At 46.2% G+C, this 27964-nt stretch overlaps 1 protein-coding gene across 9 annotated transcripts in view; it reads left to right on the forward strand.

Moving 5' to 3' along the window:
* The window catches only part of LOC105024007 (pre-B-cell leukemia transcription factor 3), a 50449-nt gene that overhangs the window by 7021 nt on the left and 15464 nt on the right, over nt 1-27964 (forward strand). For all 9 annotated transcript variants that reach the window (XR_004575235.1, XM_010893622.5, XM_034290119.1 and 6 more), the window contains one exon: nt 27432-27673. Coding sequence is in view for 8 of the 9 variants with exons in the window: in XM_010893622.5 (XP_010891924.1) it covers nt 27432-27673 (242 nt within the window). In the remaining variant the exon portion in view is untranslated. The remainder of the gene's footprint in view (nt 1-27431; nt 27674-27964) is intronic.

Below are 27964 nucleotides of genomic sequence, written 5' to 3' on the forward strand. Positions count from 1 at the left end.
AGTTCCCGACTGGAGCTGCATCCGCTGGGTACCGCTCCATTGTTCAGGCATACACTGGCGTGACGCGTCCCTGGCATGGAAGTGAGACAACGACCAATAGCGCTCCATCAACGTCGCAGCCTCTTAAAGCAGGCGTCGGGCCTGATGTATTTCCGCGGCCGTGTGCTTGTAAGCAGCACAGGTCCCCCAGTAAAAGAGCACTAGCTGATGAATTTGACATTGCCTCCCGCGCCTCTGCACCCCTCCCTTTACTCCAGGTTAACCAAATTGTGCTCAAGTATTGCGGCATTAAATTTTCATTTCTGAAGAGTAAATGTTCCGCCTGGCGCCTGGCACACCGTTTTCAATATTTTACGTCCCTCCCGCGACATGTGTATATGCAATAAGTGCCGTTTGTGATGCGTTGTCATACATAATTTTGTCACCGGGGATAAAAGCTCCGGAGAGCACCCACCCACCACTGTCCTTAGCCCATTTATTTCACGGATGGGAATATGACATTAGCAAGGCTGGTGAACTTTTCTCCGGTCCGCGATGCGCACGCAGCCACATTTTCTCCGTTTATGATCGATTAAGGAATTATTAGACCCCCCCCTCCCCCCTCCCCCGTGTCCTGTATGCTGCAATTTAACAAATACTGTGTACAACACCCATTTGTATTCAGATATTTTGTATCGTAACATTTGTTTAGGTAATGTTTGTTGTCAGCAAAACATATTCATATTAGTTGTAGGCCTCATATAATAGTGTCATGTTCTGATTTAAGACTCAAATCTAACCTGTGTCTAATGACTGAATTCAGATGCAGTGTCTTAATTCGATCATCCTGTTGTTGCAGGAATGTTTTGCCATACAGAAGGAAATGCAATCCCAAAGTCTATTTACGCTTTAAAAAGGTTTCTGAAGTTTGTAATTTCCCGCTTTAAAATATTATTCTGGATTTGCCCTGAAGAACAGTTTATCAACCCCCTCTATCTTGTACTTTGGTGTTTCTGAACACTTAATGGAAGCCAATGTTCCATTTCAACAGTTCACTGGGAGATGACAGAGGGTCGTGGGAGTAGTATTCGACAAAAGGAAATTGCTGATGCAATGATGACAGGACAGGACAGCTTTAGACAGTGCTTTTTATAGGACCCGCATTTCATAAGGCAGACATGCAGCTCTTCGCAACAAGCCGTCTGATGCTTTCACACGGAATAGATACTTTTGATTTCATTCTCTTCCTGTTTCAACATTGATGTATAAATACTTAGACAGCTGCAAGAGGCGCTGGGTATTTTTCTTCTTCTGCCGACTGCACTTGCATCAATGCCTTTTTAAAATGGTAGAATGTTTGTTTATTCTCATCACTTTTTGAGCTTTTCCCTTCTCGCATTTGTCAGTGTCACCAAATCTAAATTGCAATAAATAAACTGCCACCGGGATGAAACAAAGGTTTAACTTGTAAGAAATACATTTCTAAACAGGAAATCAAACAATAAAAATACAAATGTACAATAAATACAATAAGCGGGCTGAAAGAAGATTATGGTGTGTAGATCGTGGAAAGAGCAAACTGTACCATAATGTAAATTTCATGCATAATATAATCACAAAACCTTTTTTAAATTAAAATGTCAAGTTATTGCACATAATATGGCTCATATGTTGTGTTAATGGCCATTCATGAATAATTAAACCTTTGATTAAGTTTTTATGGATAGCAAATCTGTTTGCCCATTTATTTTAGATGCTTCAAACTAGTTGTGAGGAAATGAAAGGCACTGTCTCTACTGGTGGCCCGTCCCAATACTTCCCAGGACCTGAATATTGTGTATTTTCCTCTCTTAACAAAATGACATATTTGTGATTCCTCTCTTCATCACCCCGATTGTAGTCTTTATTTACATCCCAAATGCCACCCTATTCCCTACAAAGTAGATCACCTCTGACCCCGGCCCTCTGCACTACGCGAAGAATAGTGTGCCATTGGGAATGCCTGGTTGGCGGTCCCCACATCGTCCCGGGGAGTGCTGGGCGTGTCACCGCATTTCACCGCTGGATCGGGGGGGGGACGGGGGGGACGGGGGACAAATTAATAGAAAAACAGATGGCGAACAAATTTGATCAGTGTTTTCTGCTGCCTTAATAAGACGAATCATCCTCATTGGTTGCCGGATTGAGGTTTCTTATATTTAATTCATTACAACCGCTGTGCTGGTGGAGTTCAGCAGGGCTCAACACACTTCAGTGTGCCGCCTGCCAAGAAGCCAGGGTGAAAGACTTAAAAAGGCCCTGTAAAAGGCGCCCAAAGCAGATCTGAAGCCCAGAGTGAAAGTGAAGAAGCCAACGGTGCTTTGAACAACTGCTGGGAGGATTTCTTTTTTTTTTTTTTTTGAAGAGGTTTATGAGAAGCTCATTTCACATCCCCCTTCCAGCAAATCCCTACCAGTACAGGGGAAGGAAAGAAGTTCCTGACAAATTAGCCAGTGTGACTAGCCTTTCATCATTATAAATGGATAATTGAAATATATATATAATAAATATATACGTATGTATATATATATATATGGCATTTCAATTGTGTTGATTTTAGTTATCAAAAGTGGGTAGTTGAAATGTGTTCACTGTTATCTCAATTAAAATGTGTGAGATTCAGTTCACCCTTCGTGAGGTGCGTGTGTTAAAAATGACACTGAATGTTTGTGTTATATTCTAACCCTGCCGCCTCTCCTCTGCCGAGCCCTTGAAGCTCATTTTTTCCACATAAGAGAAGTGGAAAGATGGCCTCTTGCCAGCGTCTAGGTACTGGCCAGTGTTATGTTAACACACACACACAAAAAGTCTGTTTTCCTTCGTCAAAACACCCACAAAAAAAATAAAAAACACAGTGATGGGAAGAGCTGTCCCAGAGCTAAAGACATAATGGAGTTTCGGCGATTTAGTTTCCACCATTCTGATGATTAGTCTGGTCTAAATAACGGGATGCGTTGATAATTTGGTAACACTTTGGGAAGGGTCATTAGTAAGGTGTTGCCGTGTTATTTGCAGTTTACCAACACAGGTCGTTGAAATGGGATTACAACATTAGTTGTGTTGCTATGAAAATACCAAACATCTAAATCTTGCCTATGTGATTACACCTGATTCAAAGGCCGGAAACCAAGACAGTGGATACGCTGAGACAGCCTTAACATTTTGTCGTGGCATTTTATTATTGCATTTCCACCTGAACTGTGGTTTTAGAAGACAACAGGTCCGAGTGTAATTGAGGTTGACTTTGAGAGAACACTGTTGTGTTGTGTGGGAAATTACACAGGCCAGCTCTCTCCTCTGTCAGAGTATGAGTGGAGACAGTGCAAGCCTCCCTGGAGTGTAGCTCCTCCTCCACAGATAACTGCCATCCGTCATAATGATTGATATATTCACGTCACGGGGGGCAGGATGTTTCCTTTAAAACCTAAAGGTGTAGTAGTTTAAAAATGCTCTACTGTAGAAAATAAATAAAACGTTTTTTTTTTTTTGGGGGGGTGGGGGGATAAAAACAACGTTAGCATGTGTCGTTCACATTTTCCACTATAGCTGTCTTCTTGTTTTGATGCCACTGTGTTGTCAGGACAACTACTTTGCGAACAGACATGACTCGCAGTCACAAACCTGAAACGATCTGTACAGCCTCTGTCAACGCTCCCAACAGTGTGACCCTCTCAAGCAGACAGTCAAAGCTTATGATCTGAGAAGAATATAGTATCACTAGCCTTTAATAGTCTTTGTAGAGTTGTAGAGTTAAATAAAAAAAAAAAATGTGGGTTTAAATAATCCCGAAACTATTAACTTTTCCACATTCATCTCTCTTGCAGAAGTTGTAGAGGTTTTGTAGGTGACTTTAAAGTTTGGCTGAAGTTGAAATGCGGTTGATTCAGATGATGATCCTTCTATGGTGATTTTGAAGGATTTTGTGTGAAATTGTTTCCGATGTTTCCCGGATGAATTGTTGTGAATTGTTGTCTGCCGCTTGTTCTTCTTCTACAGTCACAAGGTGGTTGTTAGTGAGTGGGAGGTTGGGACAGCGCCAACAACAGCTAGGGCTTCATCAGCCAGGATTCTCACACATTACTTCCTCTTTCCTCTAATCTCAATATAGCTACTTTAGGTTTATTTCGATGTTGTTTTTTTTTATGATTTATTTTTCTCACAATCAAATGAAGGCGTAAAATGTGAGCACACCGAATATGTGAAGATGTGATTATGGCCAAAAGAGTATGTTGTTAAAAATATATGTATTTAGAAGCATTATTTAAGGGTCCAAGCTAAAATTCTCCAAATAAGCTAGTCGAAGTCCGTTGTTGAGTTGACTGTTGCCTGTTGCCACGCCGATCTGTGGATGCAGTGAATTCGGACTTCTCCAGGAGTGCCTCCCCAGGCCTTTAGTACGCAACACGCTGTCGTTTTGAACCGAGGCTACGGGGGAATCTTGATCCTTCGAAAAACATAATTGCTATGTGCAATTTTTCCTTCCACTGTACACTTCTTGTCATGAAGAGAACACAACTAAAGTATACCGTTGTCAGCCTGTTGACAGGGTAGTGCTGGCTGGTGCTTTGTGCTCCGAAACAACACGCTCTCTCTGACAGTGGAAGTGGAGGCACCAGGGAGAGTTCAACCCCCCAAAACACAAATCAACAGTTAGAGCATTTGGACTGTACTTACATTCAAAGCCCTGTCACCACACGCGCGCACACACTTGCGCACACACACTTACGCACAACGTGGGCAATTAAAAGAGTGGAGATGTGACGTTGTCTTGATAGAAGAAGAAGAAGAAGAAGACAATAGGAGAGATCTGGAGACTCCGGAGAAGGATGAAGTCGACGGCAACGGATGAAAAGGGGTGAGGAGTGATACAAGGAACCTTGGTGCTCAAGCGGCTAGCATGGGGGGGCGGGGGGCGGGGGGGGGGGCAGGGCATCCGTCTGTCAGTCTCCCCAACCCACCCGGTCTAGTCAGATTGCTGCACTCTCCCTGACGCTCGCAGTCACTGGCAATACATCACTGTCAGACGCTAACGGAGCTAGCCCCCCCCTGCGCCGGCTCCCGAGTGCCTCCCCACCTGGGTTAGTTATCCCCACATCAGAGCTGGCCCCCCCCCCCGCACACGTCACCTGCTCCCGCCGCGTCGGGCAAACTCATCTCTCAAAGCTCGCAGCGCGGCCATTGCAACTGAGTGAGGCAAATTGGACGTCAGCTCACCAGGTTGGACGATTCGGACTCTCGCCGCGGAGGGGCGGGTTCTCCCGTGTTCCCCGGGCTGCCGGGCGATATAGACAGAAACCTGTAATGAGACGACTTTGATGATTACTGCGAGAGTCACGCAAAGGGCAGTGGGAAATGACCCTTTCTGGACTAGCTGGCCACACTGTCTTTTGATTGGTCTGTAGGCTACTGTGGGCCCCTCCGCGATTGGCCCACAGGGTAGGTAGAATGGATCCAGCAACGCATGTAGCTCTTGAACACATGGTTAGCGACCACATGGATTCAATAACACGTAATGCTGTTTATGTACTTTTTGTGATTACTTCCAAAGACCTTAAAAGGTACGATATGTGCAAATGGCTCTAACCGGCTCTCACTGGCTCTCACCGGCATTCACCGGCCAGTCGACCACAGAACATTACTCAGATGGGCGCCACGCTACACACTCTAATCTCCTCGGCGGTGCAAGTGTTTTCATCAAGCACGGAGTATGATGAGGACGAGATCGACAGAGAGAGAATGATACCTATTGAGTGGGGGGGGGGGGGGTGCAAGAGAGCGAGGGAGAGAAAAGAATGAGAGAGAAAAAGTGGGGGCACAGACCTGCTGAGGCAATTATGTCTTAATGGGGTCATTTAGAAGGCAATTGGCAGGGTTTAATGGACAGGATAGGTGAAAGTGAAGGGAGATTTGGGGCCTGGAAGTGTTTTAAATGTAAAAAAAAAAGCTCCAAGTACGGGCTAATGCCTTGTGCTCTGTGGAGTGGGGCCGCGCATTAAATAGGGTCCGATCCTTACAGTATGCTGGTGTTCGTGACAGGTTTGGGGCTCTGTCTCAGAATCTGCGGCCAAGACTATGGAAGGGCTTTTTCATTGGCTGATGTGCGTCTCTCTGAGTCCTGAGCTTCCAAGTCATCTGGCATGTACAGTATTTATTTTAATGTAACTCTCTCAAGCCAAGGAAGGTGTTGTATTGAATTCAAGCTAGCTAGTAGCTACAGTGTAAAAGAGTAGGCCACCGGTCAAAAACAGAAAGGCGAGAGGGGCTTGGATACACATTGCTATCGAATTGCTAGCTACATACTGCATTGTACATCTCTTTGAAGGAGAGCGGGAAAAAGTCAGGTTTCCTTCCTGCCATAAGGTGGCAAGGGAAAAGAGGAGAGGACGGGGTAAAAAAAAAAAATCAATGGCGCAATCTTCTCCCCTTGCCTCCGTGCACGGTAATTGAAATGGAAAATCAAATGAACGGCAAGCAGATAATTGTTTTATCAATATTCCCCCGGCTGTCCTACAAGGGTCAGCGCGGCATGATCACGAGGCGGGGATATGACGAGGACAAAATGTGAAATTGAACAGCTAGGCTATAATAAATCAGACCTGACAACTGGGAGTGACCAGCGTGTAGCAACCAGACAGAGGACAGCCCTCATCAGGGGCCCCTTGGATCTCAACCGGCAGCTCCTCTGACAGCCCTCGTCAGGGGCCCCTTGGATCTCAACCTGCAGCTCCTCTGGCAACGATATGCACATTATCTGCACTCATTCAGTGTACAGCTGCTAAGACGTGATAGTAGCAGTCCACAAATTATATTTTAAGTTGGGTTTACTGGGGAAAAGGGTTAGGGTTGAAAAAATTATAGTAATCTGAGGTGATTCTACTTAAAGATTAATGCACATACAAACAACATATTATGCACATACAAACAACATATTACACATCCAAGCCAGAAGGGGAATTTTGAAAACAAAAACGACAGATATTCACAGAAGTCTCGGACTGCGTTCTCAGCTCTTGTACCTCTGTGGACGTGCGTTTTGGGTGAATACATTGTGTGTTCCCACAATCTCTGAGCGAAATGCTATAATTTAAATCTCATCAAGCAGTAATCAGGTGACCCCTCTATCAAACCTTTAACATTGTCAAGCCCCCTCCCCCACCCAACTCCCCCTCCCCAAAACACCATTTCTCCAATTTTGACATGTGATAATGGCCTCACCTTCTTGTCACAGAGCCTTAGTTTGTGCTCCAAACGGTGCCCTGTCATTTCCAGTGCACCACTTTTGACCAAAGCCTCCATGGGACCTAGTCAAAAGTAGTACCCTACAAAGGGAATAGGATGCCATTCGGGCCATAGTGTTTTTCCGTCTGCCCAAACTGCTTTAGAGGGAAAAAAAAGATACAACGATTTAGATTCCTGTTTAGCGATAGCAGAGAGGATTAGCAGGCCGTATCAGTGGTGAAAACATACCCCCAATCTGATTCTGCCGCCGCTGTACCTGCCCTCCTGTGACTGACAGTTTATAGATTCTGTTCCCCACTCTTTAAAAAAGGGAGATGATATGTTTAATCTGTTTGCTGTTTGAGGCTTGGCAGACATGTTTGCTTTGCCTCTCTGTGAGTCAGAGAGAGGGAGGCAGAGGGAGAGAGTGAGAAAGAGCGAGAGAGAAATAGGGAGAGAGAGACAAAAGTATCTGGAGAGGAAGAGAGGGAGAGAAAGATGGAGTTTGGGTGAGGCAGAGAAAGACATATTTCCAGGTCTCTGATTACCAGTGCAAGGGACAAATATAGATAACTTTTTCGGAGGAGTATCTCTGAAAGGAATCGAGAAAATGTGGTCTCCTGTTCCAGAAAGGGCTGTGCTCTCTATCCAGTACATATAAGTTGTTATTGTCATTTCTTTTTAAGGTTTCAAGGAGACCTTATGAATACTGTATTTCTGCTGGACAATCTAGAAAGTGTCCTACTTTCATTGCTTATTACACTTATTACCATAGCAAATGGATATGGTGAACACACACACACAAACACACACACACACACAAACACACACACAACGCTTGTGCAAACAGGGCAAATCAGACCCTCTCTGCCTTTCAGACCTTTGTAATTTAGTGCCGGTGAATTGTCATGTTCATGGGAATTTATTAGGATCATTAAGGGGGGGTCATGTAGAAGCCACTCAGCTGATTGATATCTGTGTTGGCACCAGGGTTGGGACAGCTTTGATTTGGGTTGGGCAAAGTGGTGCTAAATCTCAGCGTTGTGCGTCTGTTTGTTTTCTCACGCCGTTTCGCACACAGTCAGGCTGACACGTCTAATTGCAAACCTCTGGACACTTGACCCCTCCAGAGTATTCAATGTAAATAAAGAAAAAATGAAGAAAATAAATAACAGCCCCCACTTCTCTTTTATGCGTCCCTCTCTGAATGATGGATCAGTTGTGGGATTTATGACTCTTCAGGAGTTAATCGGAGACGGTTGTAACTGCATTGCTGAGAGAGAGAGAGAGACAGAGTGAGGGAGAAGGCAATGGAATCATTCGTGAGAGTCTGTTTTTTTCCATAAAGAAGGGCTGTTTAGGAAGCCATGCCTGTGATGTGAGTCTCGGGTGGAATGTGGAAGGACCCTCCGTTGAACAGTGTGGATGGCGTCTTCGAACCACCTCCCCAAGCTCGTCAGTCTCTGGCATGACACTAGTTTCTATTGGACTTGTGTTACTGTGCAAAAAAAAAATTACCTCATGAAATGATGACAATCAATTCATTTCACGCTACGCAACAAAAACATTATTTACAGCGGGGTAACTTTTCCCCCAACCAGAACGCTGGATTCTGAACGGGCACAGTGGGCTGTTTGTTTTACCTGCACGCTCTTCACGGGTCACAGCAGTGGGCTTTCATCTCCTCTGGGAGAACAACGAGTCCTTTCAGGACACGCCAGGAAAAGCACCCGCTCCAAGGTGAGTTGGTGCATGTGGCATATCCTGTGGGGAGCGCCGCTTTGATCTCACGTTCACGATGACCAAAACGCAGAGAACACTTCACGTGGAGAGAACAGGGCCGGGGGGGGGGGGGGGGACGCTGAGCAAATGTCATATGGGGTAACTGCCAAATGACGTTTTTTCAGTGAATACAGTAACCTAAGTGCTGTGCCCTCCTGTAAAACCAACCCAGCCTGACCGTGGTGGGGTTTAAGAGGTTTTAATGGTATAACGATCATCCCATAATAGTAAGGTCTCCTTCTCTCCCCCACTCCTCGAGATTTCCCTCTCTTCACTCCCCCCCCCCCCCTCGCTGTCCCTCTGCCCCTCTAACTCACCTTCCACGGCGCCAAGGGAAATCACTGCAATCAATAGTTTCTCTTTCAGGGAGATCGCTGGCTGTGCTCAAGGGTAACAGAATTCTCAGTGGCCTTCAGTGGGGCTCCAATCAGGCCATACACTTAGACCCACATGACTGGGCGTGGAACCCAGGGCCGAGGTCTGACATATGCATGGGATCTTTTGGCTCCAAGCCCTCTCTGATTGATCTCCCCGGCGGCTCTGGATCAAAGCTTGGAAAAACTCCACTTTTACGGTAAAGTCGGTGGTAGCTGCCGCCAGTATGCATTGGATGTGGTATTATGAATGGCTTGTATGTAACCGGTATTCAGGGCCACACCAAATGAATGCACTGTGTAAGGTGAACTGAAAATGGACCATCGTGGATGCAGTGCGGAACGATGATACAAAGAGAAACCTTGGCTTAATGTTACTGTCTTGACATACAGTTGTGGCAATGTGGCGTTGTAGATTCAAATGTTGGTGGGACTATGTTGGGTAGTGAGGCATTGTGGGTAGTACTTGTGCTGCTGTGTATGTGTGTGTGTGTGTGTGTGTGTGTATTGATGCAGGCGTGTGTGGCCCTGCAGTCACAGTTGTTGGTGATATACTCCTTAATCCCAGACAGGCGCAACACACAAAAACATGCGCACACGCACACGCGCACGCGAAACGCCTATGCACACATTCAGGAAACGTTCTTCGAATCAACATAACGGACGTTAACATCTGAACGTCCCGCGGTTGCATTCAACGTTCAGCGAGCCGGTGTTCAGGGAGCCGGTGTTCAGGGAGCCGGTGTTCAGCGAGCCGGTGTTCAGGGAGCCGGTGTTCAGGGAGCCGGTGTTCAGGGAGCCGGTGTTCAGCGAGCCGGTGTTCAGGGAGCCGGTGTTCATTTCTGACAGGTCAGTCTTGACACAATTACGGACCTCAGATTTGGAAGTAAACACAAGTCCATGAGGCAGCAGCCTAATTCCCGATTTGCATAATTAGCGTGCATTTTCAAGAGGGGCCGGCCAGTTAACGAGATGAGGGTAATGAGGGAGAACGAGGGCTACCAAGGTGGTGTTGGGGGGGGGTGTCGTCCAGCAGGTGGGTGACAAGGGGTTCCACAACTGACTCCTACAGAGATTACACCCGACCCTTTCTCGACACACACCTTCGCCCTCCTCTGCCAGCCCCCCCCCCCCCAGGGCATAGCCGCTACCTGACAACATTAATAGTTGACAAACTGTCTCCCAAAGCCGCCACGCACGGCCTCCTCCTCACACAGCCGCCATTGTCTCTTGTCAGTGATACTGGCTTGACATGGTCCTTGTAAATCAATGGCGTCAGGTTTTTTTTTTCTTCTCTCTTTCCAGGAGAGGTTTACGAGTAGGTTTATCGTTTTCACGTGACAGCGGCAGGCCCGTTGTATTTATCATAGCCAAGCTTGTAAATTAGAGTGGGCAGATACACCACCGCTCTTCCTCCAGCGTTCCCACCAAGTCTACTTTCATATTTTAAACTGGATTTGTTCCTGTCTCAGTGGTTTATGGCTTATGGTTGCCTTCTCTTTCACTTGTATTGACAAGGGGATGATCCCTGACTAAACGGCACAACAACCATTCCAGAAAGGCCTCGGAGAAACTAGCCATTCTTTTGTTTCGTCCAAAGGGATCTGTGTATACCCTTTATCCTTGAATGGGTCTTTGGTGTCCCATTACAACTGGAGGGTGTTTATACAGGTCCATTTATGTTTCTCATTCAATCAACACACTGTGTTCCGATCCTGCTCCTGGTTTTAAAGGCTTTCCGCTGGTTAAAAAGTCATCGGAGACCCTCTGAACTACAACGCCCACGATACATTTGTTCAGGATCGCTCCCTATTCCCGCTGTAGTGTAGTGGTTTGGACCAGAACTCCTAAACAGTGAAATAATGATGACGCTTCTCTGAGTCAGTCAGGTTCCTTTGCTACAGGATACGCCTCTCTGCCATGGCAACAAGAAGCAGACACATTATTTAACTCCAGCCTAGGCGGCGAGGTCGTTAGCCGTTCTGTTCTACTATTTGTCAAAAGTGCCTCAGACAAACTGAGCTAACCCCCCCCCCCCCCCAATCCAATGGCATAAGAGGGAAATAAGGAAGTTGGAACAATCCTTGTTGTAGCAATATAAGCCTGCCAGACACTCTGCACTGTTTGAATATTCGGCCATTATTGGACCTAACACACTGCCTTATGGTACTGATTTGGTTGGAGCTTCTATAATTCATGTTGCCGACTAACCATGTCTTCCCTTGAACAGGGTAAATACTGGATCAGCTGGCTTGGATTCTGTTAAAGAAGATTCCTGCAAAGGCCCCGTTATGCATCAGCGCACATCCTCAATTGACTCCTCTCGCCACGTCTTCCTGTCTCTCGCTCCCTCAGTCTCTCCTAACCGGGAGGAAATAGGCATCGCCGTTTGGCAGTCAAGAGAGACAACGGGAGATTTTGCTTCTGCACGTCTATATCTTCCTCTGATCACGAGGTGTCATGAAACAGGTTCTGTCTCTGCCCTTGACTGTTTTCGAGTGGGGGGGGGGAGTGGAGATGCGTTGGGAAAGGCAGGGTTTATTTTCGACGCCTGCGCTCAGGTTTAGTTGCAGACGCGGGAATAACGTGTAACAGCTGGGCGTCTCGGTGAATTTCAATTGCGTCCCTGGGAACATTTCGTACGTGTTGCGTGCCAATAGTGATTATTTTAACGTGACGATTTGTTGGTTTTGTTACTGAGCAATTCTGTTGTGTTTTGCCATTTTACTGCGTCAAAGGTATGATTGTCAACCCCTGATATTAGGCCACAGAATTACGTAGCTTCGGCCCTGTGAAGATAACTGCTAGGCTGTGTTTATTGCTCTTCATACATTTACACAGGCTCCTCTCCCTCCTCAGGTTACCGATCTTCCCTCCCCAACTTCCTACAGCACTATTACGAGCAGCTTATTACTTTATGAGCAGCCTGTGAAATCTGCAGGCAACTCCCATTTACACCAATTAACATATCAAATTAACATATAAAGCCTAATTACCCAAATCACGGGGAGTGGAGTCCATAAAGGTTATCGGGTGTTAGTGCTTGGCAAAACACAGATGGGAAGGCTAGTGTGGCATTGTGTTGTGTGTGTTGCATGTGTGTGTCTTTTTATCTATACAGCATATACCCTTTATTGCTGAAGTTATATATTGGCCATTAAGATGACACCGGTCGGCCATCTTGGCTCTCCCAGTAGGAGCAGCCCTCCATTGGCATGAATGGAATTCTATGGTCTTTCGTTTAAATGTTTCAAGGAGAACATTTATTTTGTTACTGTAGCAGGGGTACACTGATTAACAAAAAATTATTACAAAATAACTTTAGATTAGTTCACGTAATATAATTGAACTTATGCAATAAGGTGTAGATTATTGAATAAACATGGAAAGAAATATTGTAGAATTAATAAATGCTCTCTCCTCTATCTGTCCCCACTGTCCTGTCGATGAAGCATACGCAATGCTAATAAAATGCTGAAATGTAAAAAAAGAAGAAATATATTAGGCTCACACAGGTTTCCCTGTCGACAGTTGAGTGTTAGCAGGCCATGGTCGTGACTATTAACGAACCAACAACACCAAGGACTCAAAAATACACGCAGGAAATGTGTTTGTCCTGAATATTTCCCATCATGCTTTGGGAAGGGAGCAAGGAACATGTCCATTGATGAAGAGAAGGGCTACTGTTCTAGTGTTGTTTCACATTCCACAGTCACAGTGTTTACATTCAGCCCCCCCCCCCCCCCCCCCCCCCCCCCCCCCCATCAGCAGAGAGGGTGGAGGGGGAACAAGACAATTGGTTTTATATGTTTGGGTAACTAGTGAGGTCATCGGTGAAGGTCATCAGTTAGTCATTCCACTACCGTCCCGCCACAACGATCCGAAACCTTTGATTTCAAGGATGAACGTGAACCAGTGATTGGTTCCATCTGCTCTTGCTGTCAGTGTTTCCTCTAAAGTTGGGTTGGGGGGAAAAAAACGGAGTTGTAGGTGACGGATCCCGGTGCCCGGAGCATGCCAATGTGTTTATACACGCCTTGCATGGCAGCTTTCATGAGACATTTACCCCCTAATTTGCGACAAGCTTATGTGTGAATAATTAATGCCAATTAATCCTTAATTACGGTGATTAGGCAAGTCACAGGAAATTAAGCTACAGCTGGAGAAGTCACCCCCCCCTCCCCACCTTTCTCTACTACAACCCCCCCCCCTCTACCCCCGCGCCTGGGAACAGGAAGACTGGGCGTCGGGGTGTGTGCCAAGGCTTCTGTGAGCGACAGTGTGCGCATGCCCATGCGTGCGTGCTTGTGTGCGTGTGTGTGTGTGGTCGTCCACTGGGTTGTAGCTGGGTTGTAACTTGAAGAAGTGTAAACATGACATAGAGGTTCTTCCCCATAACAATGTAGCTGTATTGACTAAATCAGTATTAAAAAGCATTTAAACACAAATATAATGGCATCAATTTTTTTCTTTCACCTAGAGAACATGGAGTACTTGTTTGTCAGACTGAAAAGCTTCAAACCTCATCTACATGACAACTTTTAAAAACTCTTGACCTGCTACCAAACACGCGACTGAACTGGCGAAGACAACAGCCGAGACCAGTATTAGTTGTCGTGGGCACCTGGAGCTGCGATTCTGAACCAGAACCTCATTAACACCAGGCCCAACGTCCCCCTGGTACTCTAACTGAGCCTCATGCCACACAGGGACGGATGTCTCTATCGCCGAAATTAAATGGACATAAAACGAATAGCTTAGGGGAGCGGGAGAGCAAGGTAAAAGGAGTCCTGCAATATCTGTGATTATGTGTCAGGCTGTTTGGGTTAAGGGGCAGCTTTTGTTGTCTAATTCGAGTGGGCTGGGGTCGGCGGTTATAGGCAGAGTGCATCCTGGGATGGGTTGAGATCGTTTCTGGCAGCAGTTAGTGAGAGAGAAGATGGGCATCTGGCTTTGTTTTTCTCCCGGGGGAGTTCCCCCATGACACCCCAAAATTATGGTTCCTGTTGCTGCACCAATGCCTGATCAGCATTAGCAAGCTCTGAGTCTCAGGGACTCCTCTTCAGAACGACCGTGTGGCCAGTGCAATGAAACCTCCTCCCAGTTTGATGTTGGTGCAAACTCACCTAACACATTTTTGGTGTGTGTGTGTGTGTTTGTGTGAGATGCAGTTGTGGCAGGCCCCTGTGTGTGTTGTTGTAAAGTCTTTTGTCATCCATGATGGAACACCTCATCCAACATGGAGGAAATCTCCCCTACATATCAGACAGTTGCAGCAGAACTGGACTGGCCCGGCCGGCCGGCCCTGGACTGTGCTGACTACAGCCTCAACAATTACTGTGCTTGAATCTCGAAACACAATTTGCTTGTTCTTAGTGGGGAGGTCTTAGGCTGATGATCATCTCGTAAGGCGTCTGCTTATTTGACCGCTAATTTGAGCAGACTTTGCTGACAAGCTGCTTAAGTATCAGCTCTTTGTGTTATGCCTGAACCACTTTGGTTATCAGCACATGATACTGACGTTCAGGATTTGGGCCACGTTCGCTTGGCCTTCAGATTGCAGTCGCATTAGTCAAGTCTATTCCTATAAAGATTCTGGTAGTATTTGAATCCTAAATCCTTGAATGTACATTTGATTCCAATTAAGTATGTGATACTATGTGCAAATGTATGTAGACTGATAATATGTGTGTGTGTGTGTGTGTGTGAGTGGTGTAAAGATGTCAAAAGTTCACAGTTCAATTCCAATTCGGTACAAATTTAAAGAACAGTTCTCAAATCGTTTTTTCACACTTGGTTAGAATCTTTTGCACCTGGGCATAATTGCACATTTCACAAAAATGCATTTCCTCCACCTTCACAATGAACAAAATAAACAAAAATGTACAATTGCAAAGACACACCCAACGTTTTCATCGCCAGATATGTGTATTTTGAAACGAACATCCCTTTTGATCTTTTGCACAGGGTCCAGACCCGTCCGTCTCTGCATTTGTTGGAAATGCTTCACTTTGGAGGTACTGTGATGCACTTCCATTTAAGCGTCTTCTTGTCCGCTGTGTGAAAAAGTTGGAGTGCCTCTCGCGGACCCGTCTAGTTAGAGTGGAGTTGGGCGGTCGGTATCAGAGCTGATGTTGCCGAAGTGGAGGCTACACAGCTTCAGTAGAAGAGACGAAGCTCGGTTGTTAGTGTCTACTAACTATGCCAATGTTTACTCAGGGCCTCCATTAAATATTAACGCGTTACCAGCGAGAGGCTCAGTCGAGACGGGACGTGTCAGCTGAAGAGATTCGTTTGCCTGTGAGGGAAGTCAGGGAACGGCTGCTTCAGCGTAACGAGCATCTTCAAAAGTCATCCTTCCTGACAGACGCCCTCCAAACACCACCCCCCCCCCCCCAAAAGAAAATCCCTCACTAAAACTGATGCTTGTTACTGTAAAACTTTCTTTTTTTTTATTTTCCACTCAAACCAATGTTCTAAGTGTTCTGACTGAGGGAGGGGAAAAAACATTTATTTCTTATTTATTTTCTGTACCTTCTAAAAAGGCAGCGTGGGTTTGGGAAATTGGATTTCTTAACCAGCTGGAGCCTCAGAGTCTGCTTGTGGGGTTGTCGCCACTTCTTCGTAATGCTGCATTTTGGAAAAAACAAATTCGTTTTAATTTCTGAAGAAAACCGGGGATAATGGTGGATCCGCTCTTGCAGTGTTATCGTACAAGTGCGTTTGGGAAAGGTGTCCCCAAATGCCGTCACGGCCAATCCTCAGCTGTCCGACGTCTACTAGCCTGAACAATAGTTAGTGGGATGTGTCTGAAATTAGGGAGGGAGGATTCATTCTTCCCCAGTGTGTCTAACGGGTTCTGTCTAATGATGCAGTCGCGTGACTCTTTAACATTTCGAATGGCAGCCATTTAGCCACTCGTTAATTTAACATGGGGAATATTCTAACATTGTCCTACAACGGTTTTTCAACTAGGAATCACAAACAGTAGCCAGAGAACGGGGATAAAAGCTGTGTCGCCATGTGTGTCATCGCCTAAAGAGGCCAATGAAACACTGACTTTGGGGGCGTGAACGACACCCTCGTTGGCACACATTCAACCAAGTGGATGTTTACCGCAGCATAGCTAGTGTTATGAAGTCGGTGGTGGTAGTCAGACATCAGTTAATCATTGTTTTTAGCTTTCATTCGGTAGATTTCTGGCGTTGACATGAACATCTGGGTTGACACCAAGCACCAGAGGCGTCACACAAACATCGAACACTCCTAAACGTGTTAAAGGCACTGCAAACAATAGCCTGAATGGAAACTATGTTCACTGGTGCGGGGGGGGGGGGGGGGGCTAGCGCGTTTGAGAGACTAGCATTACCATCTGATCCTGCATTGGGGCACGGAGGTTCTGAAAGACTATCCCTCAGCCTCCCGATGACCTCGTCTGTAGAGCTGCATTCCACACATGTTTTAGGGATCAAGTAACCTACTCTGTGCCATTCAACCAGGGAGGGAGGGATGGAGGGAGAGAGCGGGGAGTATAGATGGAGGGAGGGACGGCGGGAGGGGGAGAGGGAGGAAAAAGGGAGGGAGATGTCTGTTATTGTCGATGTAAATCAAACATTGTGTAAATCCTCTGTACCCAAAGAGATCGTGGTATCATGATTTGGCCCACATGATATTCTCTCCGGTTGCCACTGTTTTATTTTTTATCCGCAGAATAAAAAATTCTCTTCTCATTTCGTTTTCCGTCCAACTATAAGCTAGCGACCACGTCTTATCACAGCAATTAGACACGACGACCTACGAGATGTGCCCAGGTGGGCCGTGCTTTTCCCCGCCCTGCCTGTTCAGCCGAGAGGTCGGGGAATTCAGCGCGTGGGAGGACACGCTGCTTGGACCAACGACCTCAGTTAAGCTTGAAGGCACCTGACCTGCCTGAGAGAGTTGCCAGATCCCTTCGAGGGCTCTGCCTGTCTTCACATCCCATAGCTCAGAGTGGTGAAAGTCCAGTATGTCGATACGCTTCACCCCCTGGTGCCCCCCCCCCCAAGTTAAACCTGAGAGTAAACTGACATTTTCTAAATGTTTATAAATATGCCTATATTTCACATCATTCACAAGTATACACTGTTCAAAACGCAAACGGTCCTCTGTTTTTATTTCTCTGCAGTAATTTAACATGACAAAAAGTCTTACTAGCAAGAGACTTGAGATTTGGTGGAAAAAGTGTTGTGGGTGTAGTTTTACTAGATATTTTCTTTCTTTCTATTGACTACCATAATTCTACTGTTCATTATAACTACTGTCAATCAATCAAACAATCATGTTTCAATGGATTTCAATGAACAGATGCATTTAGCTAATTCCGGTAGGAGAAACCTACAGTGACTTTGTCCTAGTTGTTTTGTCGTCTCCAATTACGCTGCATGTCTATAAAACAACGTTATGACTAATTTGCTCTCACACAGCCAACGCTGGCTATCGGTGACCATAAAAAAAGGAATCACCAACCACACACCAGGGTGCCTGGGGAAGATAAAACGCATGTTCTCCTTTCTTTATGGCATAAAATATGCATTTAGGTTCCTCATTTCAACTCCAATTGGTGCCGCTCGGTAAAGAAATCCACCACCTCCCACGTTTCCCTTCAATATTTAATTCCACTATTCTCCCCCCCCCTCCTTAAAACCTGTCATTATCCTGCCGCGAAGTCGGCATCTTGTGTTGCGGGGAACAGATTAAATTATACTTGGAAATGGCCACCAGAGTGATTTAAAGGGCGTAGGGCTGTATATTTGTTTTGCCCGCAACCAATAATGGGCTCTCGTGCCAAAAAGGTGCTTCGTTTCAATCCCCAGTTCATTCCTTTCTATATTTATTCATGTTTCCGTGCTCGCCCCCCCCCCCCACCCCCCCATCCTCCCCCATCTGTTTTGTCTCACCTAACACAGGATACACCTCTGGTCTCTGGTGGTTCGGTTTAATATACACACACAGGAGGCTCAGAGGCGCCCCGGCCGTCCAGAAGGAGGGCAGATTATAAGGGGGGAGGAGTGGGGAACCTATATTAATGGTACTCTCAATCTGTTGATACAATACATGCATTACCCCAATAGCCTCGCAAGCAATCATTAATCTAACGCTGCTAGTTTTAGCATACAGGGCCCTGTGTTCGGGTCCCAGAGGTCCTCATACACACCGAGCTGAAAACTGCCTCAGGACCAGTGATGGTTGTTGGCCGGTCAGTGGGGGCCCCGGCAAAGGTGTTCACTCTGAAATGGACCGCGCCGATTGAGACGGCGTTCGCCGCTTCCTGAACCACATTAAGCATTCAGTTGTATTTTTTAGGTTTATGTGTTTCGTTATTTCTGAACCACAACAGACACAAGATGTTCCCTCATGGAAAACTGAAGTTAATTTAACATGAGGTTGCGTGAATTATTTACTATTGTTTTATAAGAGCAGTATTTTTTGTGAGATGGCAGCTAGACCATTCAAGCACAGTAGAAGGCCAGTACAATATATCCTGCCCAGTGGAATTGCATGAAATGCAGCATTTGTAAATTAGTTTATCATTTGTGTCCTTCGTCCATATGCTCGCATGTTTGTCGCTCTACAACAGGTCAGGCAGAATTATAGATTTGGGCTGCCTTCAGAACGAATGCCGTTCTGTTGATCTGCTAGTGACTTTGGAATATTACTCATTCGAAGCTAACATGGAGTCATGGCTCTGTCATCTGAATGTAAGGCTGTGGGGTCAAGTACTGTCAGGAAGAGGGTGGTTTCTGCCAGACCCCCTGTTGTTTTCACATCAGTGTAATCAGCCACATACGGCAGGGCCTGCAACCAGTCCAGATTAATCCAGATTAATTACATGGCGGATCAATTCATTTACATCTGCTTAAGGCCGGCACTTCCCTTATTGACTTGGCTAATTTGGATTGCTGGAACATTCCGTTAAGTTTCCGTTGTTCAGTGCTGCGCCGTGGCGACGCAGTTACACGCGTGATCCAATCCGCCATGACGTCCAGACACATACATGTACATTCATTACGGGCTGTGATAGATTACAGTCATTCTATTGGTCCCGTTTCAATGTATTTCTCATCTGGTTGAAAAACAGCAATGCATGTTGTCATTGAACTGTGAGATCTATGACTCACGTGTGTTCGGAAACTCAGGAATAAACTAGTCAACCCCCCCCCCCCCCCCACCACCTGACACAACCCGCTACGGGGCTGGGGGGGGCGGTGGGGTCACAACTTCTTATCACGGTTCTCTCACATTATTGTTCACGTCGAGATAAAAGCTTGTTGAGGCTGAACAGTCGAGTTCACCGCGAACGGCGACTGCCTGCTAGGTCCGGCTGCTGTGGTGGCGAACGCCTCTCACGTGTCCTGTAGCTAAGCACGAGGTCGTGCACGTGTTCACCGTTTCTTGTCTGAGGAAAGAGATTCACGCGTTTCTACATTCTGGTGTTCTCCGGAACCCCTACGACAACCGAGCCCGGAACCCCTACGACAACCGAGCCCGTCCACTTCAGTGAGCCTTTCAACTGAGCAGTCGGTCTCAGCCACGAACGGAGCGATGCCTGACCTTTCTGCCCACGACCCGATATTTATATTTACTCAGTCCCATGGGCCAGCTGGTTCTCTGTCTGTGTGTGTGTGTGTGTGTGTGTGTGTGCGCATGTGCGTGCATGTGTGCCGCACATTCTTGTGTGAATGTGTGTGTACCTGTCTGCTCTTGTGTGTGTGTGTGCGCGCGTGCGTGCCTCAGACTGAAGGTCCACAAGGGTTTATTGATCGGGGCCCCATCAGGGGAACCGTTCCGGTTTGCGGAGGTTAACAAGGAATGCAATCAAGGAGTCTGTGTCCCGGCACAACTGTGCGAAATAACGGCGCGGGCCTCTGTGATTAATTTATATCGATCTGCATTTAGCAAGGACATATTCTGTATAAGTCCCTGGAATGAAGTGGTGGGATATCGCTTGGCCCAAGGGTAAAGCTGTAATGAGCTGATGAAGCTACACCATAGACTGCCTGCCGGGCATGTTCATTGCTTGCCATTTAGGGGGGTTCATAGGGACTTATCAGGCACTGGGCTTCACGCACACACAGACACACACACACAAATGTTTATAATGTATATTATAAGTAACAAAAGAGATGAGTGTACAATATGAAGGTTTATGCGATAATATGTCACCCGCCTGCCCTGGAACATTTCCACCTGTCACCCCGAAACAAAGCGAAGAGGCTGTTCCGTCAAATATTAGCTTTTGCTCAGGTGATAACTGTGATGCGACGAAAGACATGGGACGGCATTATAAAGCCGTAACCCTGGACAGGGCCAGGTTCAGTCGACAGCTGCTTCAGCGTTCCGATGTGTTTACATATCCAATAACGTTCCCATGTTGACCTTAGTGCATCATCAACTTCCCATTACGACACTGGAGAAAAGGGAACTCTGGGGACCACTGGACAGTTCTCGTGTGTTTGATCAGATTGTGGCGTGAGAGAGCAAACAGTGCAGGATAGGAAGTTGTTGGGGATCCACGACAAGTGGACATGAACTGGAGGTAGACATGAGGACCACACCGCTTCATGTTGTTGGTAACGTCTGGTCCGCATACTGTCACGTCCAGTACACATTCTGTCATGTCCAGGACACATTTTGTCACGTCTGTTACACATTTTGTCACGTCCGGTACACATTCGGTCACATCCAGAACACATTCTGTCACGTCCGGTACACATTCTGTCACATCGGTTACACATTCTGCCACATCCGGAACACATTCTGTCACATCCGGAAAACATTCTGTCACATCCAGTACACATTCTGCCACATCCGGAAAACGTTCTGTCACGTCCGGTATACATTCTGTCACATCCGGTACACATTCTGTCATGTCCGTTACACATTATGCCACATCCGGAACACATTCTGTCACGTCCGGTACACATTCTGTCATGTCCGTTACACATTCTGTCATGTCTGGTTCAAATTCTGCCACATCCAGAACACATTCTGTCTCATCTGGTACACATTCTGTCACGTCCGGTACACATTCTGTCACGTCTGGTTCAAATTCTGCCACATCCAGAACACATTCTGTCATGTCCGTTACACATTATGCCATATCCGGAACACATTCTGTCTCATCTGGTACACATTCTGTCTCGTCCGGTACACATTCTGCAACTTCCGGTACACATTCTGCCACTTCCGGAACACATTCTGTCACATCCGGTACAAATTCTACTTCATTAAATGATTTGTACTTGTGAATTCTTTAAATATGATTTTAAATAAGTATTTTAGCAGACACTTTGGTGGAACTGAGCTTACAATTCTGGTGATTATGGCACCATACTGGACACATTTAACCTCACCTCTGTACGAGCTGATAAGTCCATCTGCTCCATCAATATTTGTGTCTCACCTCATTTACTGTATACTGAGCCAAAATACAGTCAGAGGTGTGGAAACACCCATTCAAGTGACAAGTACTGTACAAAGAAATCATGCTAGGTGTTGGTCCCGGGTTTCATGACCTGAAATGAAAGATCCCAGAAATCTAATGAAATTAGTCAGATTTACTAACCTGAACAACACAATCTTGCATTTTTGTTATATGGTTTGTATGTTTTTATATTTTTGACAGTTAAGCACAGTTTATAAGCAATATTGTATATAAGCACTATAGCCACACAATGTCAATAAAAAATATCTGTTGATTTTGTTTCCCATTCTGGGAAAAGAAATCCCAGGTAAGAAATACATAAATGACTGTATCTGAAGCTGTAAAGGGGACAAGGAGTCAGATTGTTTCCGACTTATTAAAACAAAAGGTGATACTATGCTCAACAAAATTACAAAAGGTACCCAAGTACTTTGAGTCAGAGGACTCGGTGGACCGTAAAGCATTTGGGAAATCCCAACACTCTGTTGTCAACCAATTCCACCAGCACAGCACAGTAGAAGTTGTCAAGAGGCTTAACAAAGAGGTTTGAAATTTCACCTAAGTGTTCGGGAAGATAATACTGCAGTATGCACTGAGGCGGCACTCTGAGGTAATAATGCTCCTCTCTTTAAAAGGGAGAAAGTGGTGGTTATTTACAGATGATGGGGCTGTATTTGACCTGGCTAGGCCATCGACTCTTTGATCCTTTCTTTTCCCGGAGCCTTCGTGTTAGCACCAGACGCTGCACTTAGCCATGATATTTTATTGAAGGTCAACTTACTGCTCTGAGGAAGATTACATTGAAATATATTTCTACTTCTGTTGGGCTTGATAAATGCTGCATTGATCTATGAGAGTATTCTGCTTGAAACGGCACATTTCTAGGGAGAGTAATACAATGTTTTTTTAAGTTTATTAATCTTTATAGATCGAAGGGAAGTGTGGCCAGATTAAATAATGTGTAGGGCCGATACAATATATACACACACACACACTTGTATTTCAGACATTTGTATTTTGTTTAGATGTTCATTCAGATTGGTTTAGATTAGGGTTAAGGTTGAAACCTTTTTAACGACACTTGTCGAAAGCAATGTCCTGGTTCTAAGGATTGTGGGTTCAATACCAGGGCTATAGGCCATATTTTTAAACATATATTCTGATGGTGGTGGTGGGGGGTGGGCAAGGGGTGGTAAAGGGTGGGGCAGGACTGTATATCCAAGCAGGTCACACAGACACACACACACGTTGTTGTGGATGAGAAGTACAGTGCATCTCATGAAGCATGGTCCGAGCCACATCTCTCGCTGTCGCACACATGCATGCCCGCACCCGAGGTAACAAAGTCAAGTAGTGTGGGCGCGTTGGCGCACGCGCTCACAGTCTGACACCGGTCCGACTCAGGGACTCGGCGGTGTCCGTCCGAGACGGCGTCCGTTGTGGGCGTTTGGGGGCCGTCAGAAGACCGGGTGCTTCGTCTCTCAACAGTGTCCAAAACAACGGTACGTTTCGTGATGTCGCTTTCTGCAACCATTCGTGACTCGCCTTTCCCCAGGCCCAGTCGGGTGGTGCGGCGCTTTGGTTGGGAGTCCGCGGGTCAGTGTTGACATCCGGTATCCTTAATGTGTGAGGGAGCAGGCGTACTGTTTGGCCCGGGTAAGGAGTTTGGGCGGCTAGCCTGGAACAACACCTATAGTCTACTACTTACTATAACTACATTCCATTCTCTCCACAGGCACACACACACACACACACACACACTGGCATGCTGGTTCCCTCAGCTCCCTAAGGACGACACATAGATCATTTTCCATTTGGAGAGAGCCAGAGAGAGAGAGAGAGAGAGAGAGAGGGAGCGAGAGCAAGCCTGAGAGTCTAAAAGAGATGCAGAGCGGGAGAGAAAGAGAGGGAGAGAAGCGAGAGTAAGGATAGATACGCAATATGTAGACAGGCCTTTGTGTCTCGAAGGCAGCTCATTCCCCTCAGATCAGCTGCAGTCTGCAGTCTGGTAATTGGTGCTCTATAGGTTTGGCCGGGGTTGGTTTCACAGACCTGAGGCGACGGGGAAGCTCGGAATTGGAGTCGGATTCTCCTTTATTACAGAAGAGAATGGGCTGCCGCTCCTTCAGGCGGTGTGTGTGTGTGTGTTTGTATGTGTGTGCAGCAGGCTGTTTTCTGTGAATGCACTCAAACCAAATCACGGTGATGGTCTGTCAGTGTTGTGTGTGAATGTGGAGCTGCAAGGCTCCCGCTCCATCGCAATGTGAGCTGCAAGCCGGCTCTGATGCTTGCCATGAAAGGACGCACGCGCGCACACACGCACACACACATATTGCGTGCACGCATGTGCAATAAAAAAAATCCAGACAGAAATAGCCAGCCTAACCCAACCCTCTTTTCACAAAGAGCTCCACACAAGCCGACCTTCCCCTCGATGAAGCAGAATTAAATGACTGCTAACACAGAATCTTGCCGAATAATTTATACAGTCCTACGCGATCCATGGATGTTGTACTAGATTGCATTCTTCATGTATGTATGCATTCGTCCCACTGCATCTTCGAGACCTGCTCGGCGACAGTGTGCCCTGGTTTCATTCAATCTTCTGCCTACTAATTAGAGAGCTCCTAAGTGTAGAAGCGAGCTGTTGGAGAAGGAGAGGAAATGCCTGTGGGTATTTCAGGAGAATCTCTCCACTGTTGAATTTGCATCATTTGCCTAAGGCCTGAATAAAGAATCACACCACCACCAATGCCTGAGTGAGGACTCGGTTGGAAAAATGGGGGCAAGAGTGAATTGGAATGAGAGATTAAAGAGGGAAAAAGAGATATATGGGTTAGATATCATTAGAGATGCTGAATTATGGAAGAGGTAGACTTTGGGAAATGCAGCGGGCCCGAAAGGTTTCTCGCTGGGAATTGACTGTGAAGACGTGAACTGTAAAATTTAAGGGTTTATGCTTTTTCTGTTGAGATAACTTTAGTTCTTACATCCATTTTATAAAGGCTGCATTATCTAGCTCAGTTTTAAATGGGTATGAGCTGGTTGTTTGAACACCCGTCAGTCTTCGCTGTGTGTCAGCAGGCTCCTCCCCTTTCCCTGTGTCAGCAGGCTCCTCCCCCTTCCCTCTGTCAGCAGGCTCCTCCCCCTTCCCCGTGTCACGGTTATGACAGCAGTACTATAGATTTACATAACTGATTTATAGGGATTCCTGACACCTGGTTGTGTTATGGAGCCTTTTATAACATGATGGGCACTTTGGCAGTGGATGAATACACACACTCATACACATATCCTTGTGGGGACCAAAACATATGTTCCTCTAAACCCTACATATAACCACAAATCCCTAACATCAACCCTTAAAACTAAACCCAACCTCTAGTACCTAACCCTCAGTTGAATTCTAATTTCACCCTAAACCTCTAAGCTGGTGAAAAGTCCCCACAAGGTTGGAATGTCCTTGTTTTACTGTACTCGCAGGGATTTTTGTTACCCAGAAATATTGTTAGACCTGCAAGTACACACACACACACACACACACACACCGGGATGGAGCAATGAGACGGAAAAGAAAAAGCCTTGCTAAAAGAGAAATTCCATCCTGCTCCAGTGGCCAATGAGAGGAGTGAAAGTGACAGCTGGACAGAGGTGGAGAGGCACTGTGGGCCTCCGTGTTACAGTTAATATACCTGACATGAATATCAGCCCCTGGGTAGCTACTCAGCCCCGCCCCTGTCATCCTCGCTGCCGGCTGCAGTGTTATCTGGGAACAGGAGGGGGGCGGGGAGAGCGGCGGACAGGCTAGCGGTTGCAGTCGCACCGGTGAACGAATGGTTGCCGGATCGAATCCCCGAGCGGACAGGGTGACAAATTTGTGAGGCACTTGACCCCAGTTGCTTCTGTGAGTGGCCCCGATCCGTCTGTTAAAATGCAAATGTGAAACGAGAGCAAGAGGGTGGAGAGAAAGACATGGCTAACGCTAGCATCAAAAAGGCACTGTACGTGTTAGCATCATTAATGCATTAAATTGACTTGATCAATGACTGCAGGTGCCACTCGGGCGAGACCCAGTGGGATCAATACACTCTGTTTTATAATCGGGCGACCTGTGGCTGGGAGATTTTTTAATTGGCAATTGCCATTACTGTTATACCTAGATAATATAATAATTATATCCAACCTGGTAAATGGCCAATAGTGACTGCCCCCCCCCCCCATACGTCCTGCAGAACCTGCCCCTAAAAGACTGTTAAGCCGGTTTATTGAGTGTGAACTGAGAGGAAATATAAAAGAGTGTTGGTGGTCAACTGTTAATGTGCCCCAAGGACGAGGTGGGGAGATCAGCTGATGCGAAAACGAAACGCTGGGTTTGGTGTGGCGGTCGTTTTTTTGCCCCCCCCCCCCCCCGGCTTGGATGGAACCGCGGCCAGTGGAGCGCTGAGTTATTGCCCACCGTGGCGACTCTGCGTTCCGAAGCGCGACCCGCCATCGCCAAGCCTCCTCGGATCAGTGGCACTGGTACAAACAACACAGGCAGCTCGCAAGACAGTGCTCAGATGATTTTGTGTGTGTGTGTGTGTGTGTGTGTGTGTTGCCCTGAAGTCAGCATGGTTGAAATGTTACAAAACGATTGGAGCTTTAGCTTGAGCTACTTTTCCCACTGCCTGAAACAAATGACAAATGACCTGGGCGACGACAAATGTTTTCAGCCATGCCTCCACGCCCCGCACAGAAAGAAAAACAGCAAGTAGTTACAATAAGTGATGGGAATAAACAAAGGTTACAGCTTGCTTCAAATGCTGACCCTAAATGCTGGAAATGTTATTTTTTGAAAGCAGGGTTAATTGAGTTTCTTTGTAGAACATTTAGCCATAAGTTAGGAATGTAAAACCACTTTAGGATCAATATATTAGTTTGTCCATACAGGGCTATTGTGTATTGTATTGGCTATGTACTGTACATGGTGGTTGAGTGTGTATGAATGTGTGTTTGGTTCTAGAAGCATTGTGGGACACAACTCAGTAGTAGTAAGTTCACTCTACTCAATTAATTAGTTAACTCAGCTGGGAAGAAGACAATACTAATAACAAAAGTCTAGACATGATACCAACTGTATTCCTACTCCTTACAGAAGTCTATGAAAACTAGAAGACGTGACATCTTTTGTTAAGCCTGTGCTGGTGCTTATTCCTGTGGCTTGTCAAACAGGAATACCCTTTCCTCTGGCTTATTGTTTGGCCTTGTTTCTTGGCTTTGCCTCAAGGCATGAAGACTGATCTGTGGAGAAATTAACATCTGTGGAAAAACTCACTGTAGTGGGGAAACAGAGGGGAGGAAACTTAACAGGCAGAACTAGCAGTTCTTGAACAACAAACAGAAGGATTTGCTATTGTCCGCAGCTATGCAACATACATCAGAGGTTGCCGACCCTTCTCCTGTGAGGAAAAATAACATTTTGTTATTGGCTCACACATGAACAGCAACGCTAAATAGTGACCACTAAATGCGAATGGTAACGAGCTGCCGCTGGTTGGCTGATCGCCTCACGCTTGGCCTGACCTTTTCCCTGACAGGTCTCAGTATCCGCGGTGCTCAGGAGGAGGACCCTCCAGATCCCCAGCTCATGAGACTGGACAACATGCTGCTGGCTGAGGGCGTTTCCGGCCCTGAGAAAGGGGGAGGATCCGCAGCCGCCGCGGCTGCAGCCGCCGCAGCAGGGGGCGGCGCCGACAACTCCATCGAACATTCGGACTATCGGGCCAAGCTAACGCAGATCAGACAGATCTACCACACAGAGCTGGAGAAATACGAGCAGGTGAGACCGGGCTGGACCAATACGTCAATTCAGAATACACGGCTGCAAGATACTTTCTTATGATAATAATAAAAATAATAATGCTAATAATATGAATATTAACTAAAGTAACAATGCTATTAATAATCATACGAATATTATTAATTATATTATGAATAATAATTATAGTCGAAGTAATGTTGGTTGCTAAACCAATAGTCACATCCAGTCACAAGTGCGTCCATTTTACATATGGATGGTCATATTTGCATGATTCATTATTGTAACCGTGGATACACAACCACTTTGTTG

The sequence above is a fragment of the Esox lucius genome, chromosome 23 (genome assembly GCF_011004845.1).
Source record: "Esox lucius isolate fEsoLuc1 chromosome 23, fEsoLuc1.pri, whole genome shotgun sequence".
In the NCBI taxonomy this organism is placed as follows: domain Eukaryota; kingdom Metazoa; phylum Chordata; class Actinopteri; order Esociformes; family Esocidae; genus Esox; species Esox lucius.